This window comes from Mangifera indica, chromosome 13, assembly GCF_011075055.1.
Source record: "Mangifera indica cultivar Alphonso chromosome 13, CATAS_Mindica_2.1, whole genome shotgun sequence".
NCBI classification, from domain to species: domain Eukaryota; kingdom Viridiplantae; phylum Streptophyta; class Magnoliopsida; order Sapindales; family Anacardiaceae; genus Mangifera; species Mangifera indica.
The window spans coordinates 9,536,848-9,540,559 of NC_058149.1; the positions used below are offsets into that span (position 1 = coordinate 9,536,848).

The 3,712-nt window shown below is 35.2% G+C and overlaps 1 protein-coding gene across 1 annotated transcript; it reads right to left on the reverse strand.

Annotated features, from left to right (window-relative positions):
• Nucleotides 1-488: 488 nt before the first annotated feature.
• On the reverse strand, nt 489-3,068 carry LOC123194463 (F-box only protein 13). The gene is made up of 2 exons (XM_044607667.1): nt 2,600-3,068; nt 489-1,967 (listed from the first exon to the last, which is right to left on the reverse strand). Exon 2 carries the CDS (start codon nt 1,941-1,943, stop codon nt 702-704), a length of 1,242 nt encoding a protein of 413 aa, XP_044463602.1. The 5' UTR covers nt 1,944-1,967; nt 2,600-3,068; the 3' UTR covers nt 489-701.
• Between the last annotated feature and the right edge of the window lie 644 nt (nt 3,069-3,712).

Sequence of the window (3,712 nt, forward strand, 5' to 3'; positions counted from 1 at the left end):
TTAAACCACAGCATGTTGACTTCCCACATCTGGCCCAAAATTTAGGTCTTTTTATAAATAAATAAATAACCTTAATAATATATAAGAATGATAAAAAATGAATTATCAAAATCTATAATTAATTAATTTGTTTTCTAAAAGGGCCCAAAATAATTAAAAAAAAAAAACTGTGCCTTCAAGCAAAGTAGCATTAAAACGACATAGTTTGGATATGAGAAGAATTATTTAATGGTGGTGTAAAAGGAGATGGAATTCCTCCCATCATCCTCTTTAAGAAAAAGACTTGATAAAGTGCAAACGTCTTCTTCATTTACAGCTTGCTTCCTTGTCCACATGCTGCATTTGGAGGACATATATTATTCTAATATCCTTTTAACAACACCAGGAGGTAAAAAGGAACATTTGGAGCTCTAAACTTTACTTTTACCCCACTTTGGCTTTAACAGCAGCAGATGAAACTGCAGCATACAAGTAACATGTCTCCACCATTGATAAAAACGAAATCTTTATTAGTGAAAAACACAAGCAAGTGTAGTAAGTAGTCCAGGATGTTACAGATGAATCTGAGTTAATTCTACTTACATTGGCTAATTTGCTTTAACAAATCAAACAAATGAAAACTCATGAAAGAATACAAGAAAACTAAAAAATTACGGACAAGTTGCGGCGGGTATGTTGATCCTGGATATATGGCTTGTTTGTCATACAGAAGCCTCAATCCTTGGCTCAAACACGAAGGCAGACATGAACTCTACAGGTTCACCATTCATATAACATCTGGGCAAATCGATCCATTCATTGGTGACCAAATCGCATAAAACATAACTGAAATGCTCTGCAGAGTTTAAGCAAATAAATATCTGGTCACCAGCCCCAACACAGTTTACATCGACTTTTTTGCCATAAAGCTCGTGTGACATTGCCGGTGGCATTGCTGCAATCTGATGCCATGACCACTTATCTTGATCAAATCTCCACACTCTAAGACTGGCACTTTCAAGAAATTCTGAGAACAAAATAACTAGCATTTCTCCTCTACATTGCACTACATCGATGGAGTACTCGGAAAACACTGGCAACAGCCTTGGGTACTCAAAGAAGCTCTTGCGAGTCAGATTGCATGCTACAACTATACCAGATGGGCTAAGGAAATAAGCAATTTCCTCACCATCTTTGCAAGTAATGACTGAAGAGTATTCCTTAGATGGACTTCTCTGCATGTTAGTGGCTACTACATTACCAGCTTTACTAAGGAAGTAAACAGCATCATCATCTTCACCATCGTCAATTGACTCAATGTCTAAAGTTTCATCGACCTTTCTGCTCAGCTCAACCTCTTCCTCCCAGCAATTAACACTTGAGTTGTAGACTTTGAATGACAGTTTTGGAAGTTCACCAAACACTAACACAAGCTTGTAAGAGCTGTCATGTTCAGAACATTTATTCATGACAATGGCATGAAGAGATTGGTTTTCAGGGACAAGATCCAGTGGAGGGAGTTCACGACTTGACCCTGTCACAGGATTGCTCACAATGAAATTTCCAGCTGCATTTCGGAAACAGACTAAACCACCAGATGCTGCAACAGGCATGAAGTCAGATTTGAGATTCCGCTGGAGAAGGGGTGGATGTTTAAGTCCTTTCCAACCTTTTTCAGCAGAATCGAAAACAATTGAGTGGTTGAGATGGCGATCAACCATTAAAAACCATGGATCCCGGGAAGGAATCTGAGAGCAGGCAAGCTTGAAGCTGGCAGAATCTGCAACTGACTTCCATCTCTTGCAAACGGAACCAAGACGAAAAAAAGTGGAGGTGGGTAGCCATGATAATACTCTTTCAAGAAGATCTTGATTAAGCTCATCCATGGAGAAGGTAAAACCACCTTTGTCTTCTTCAGGTGTCTTTCTCTTCCGAGAAGACTTCCAGCAATCAAACAGCTCCATTGATTATATGCTTGTGACAATTACCTGTAACACAAGAGTAAGTAATGTTATTAACAATTGGAGCACAGAAACTATAGTAAGGCTTACATACACTTTGACAACCAAACTTAGATTATGTATGCACTTTAAACTACTCAACTTTATAAGAATATGCCCTAACTTCTCTGATAGAAAAGCTGTGAAACTGAACAAATTATAGGAGATGACAAACAAAAACAGTACATTTGAGAGTGTTCTGATGTAAAGTAAGCAAAGGCAGTGTGAAAATGCTTTAGAATAATGAGACCGATCAAAATTACACGCTTAGAACATCTCCATTTGCTCTAAATTTCAATTCCAAAACTACAATTTCCTTCTTTCAAGAGTAGAATAACAGAATCCCCTCTTGCCTAGTCTATTCTACAAATGCAAATCAGAAGAAAAAATTAATGTAAGATGAGCTAATACCAGAAATTGAACCATAAACATAAAAGACAAAGCCAAGAAAAAATCTCTCCCCGTGTGAATCACATTTTAGATTGAAAAAACAAATAAAATTACTTTACTTTCTAGATGAATAAAACATGGTTTTCATTAGGAATACCCCGAACAAACAAGAACCATCAAATCACAACATAAACGAAAATACAAAGGAGAAAATGGAGAAAGAAACGTACTTGCAGGTAGAGTGAAGTAGTGTGAAGAAGAAGAAGAAGAGTTGCAATGTGAAGTAGGAGTGGGTATCTGAGTGGGTTTAAAGAGAGACAAGAAAAAAACAAAAACAGAAAAAAGAAAAAGAAGCAAAGGTAAAATGAAGTGAGGAAGGGAGGTAGGAAGCTTCCCGGGTGGCTCTTTTTCTAAGCGTTGACACACAAACACACGAGGGGGGATTCCAGTTGACTCCCTCTTCTCCTCGCTATTCACATAGAGTAGAAGGCATTAGGCAAACAAACGATAGTGGCATTGGATTCTGAGTGGGGTTGAGCATCAAAACACACAAAGCCTAAGCAACAGCCGCACTTTAAACATAAAAGAAAGAGAAAACACACGTAAACAGGCTTGTCAAAGAGGGTTTCATCTTCCTCTGACCTTTCTAAAGCAAAAGCGCACTGTGTGTTTCCTTCATTTTTTATTTTTGGGGCGTCCTCGTTGAGGAATCTATGTCTTTAGTTCAGTTCAGTAGGCTTGTATCTGTAAGTCAATGGTGAGAATTTATTCCAAGCAGGATTTTATAATTAAAAAAATGAGATATTGGAAAAATAAAAGACAAAAAAAGCCGTTAATCACGATTCCTTTTTCTCATGTTTTCGATTGGTCTAGTATAATAACGCCAAAGCAGAGATCTCGATGCTAATGCCTACGTGTAATTTTCTAAAATTATTTTTATATTTATATTTTTTTTGTTTAATTGTGGGCCGGTTTATTTTATTTATACATGTACGGACATAATCTTCCTCGAGGTAATGAAATCATGTATTAAAAATTTAGTTTTATATATTATATATCAAAAATTTAATTTTATATATCATATATTAAGTATCGTATTGTATAATATAAATTTTAAAAAATATAATTAATATGTCATTATTTTAAAAAAATATCATGAATATTTTTTAAATTTTAAAATTTCGTATATATACCTCTATTATATTATCATTTTCTTTAAAGAATGTAACGATTCGTATTAATAATATATACATTATTGTAGAATAAGTATCGTATCGTATTAATTATTATATATCTTGTGATACATATCATTTTTCATCTATATCATATCGTATAATACGTAT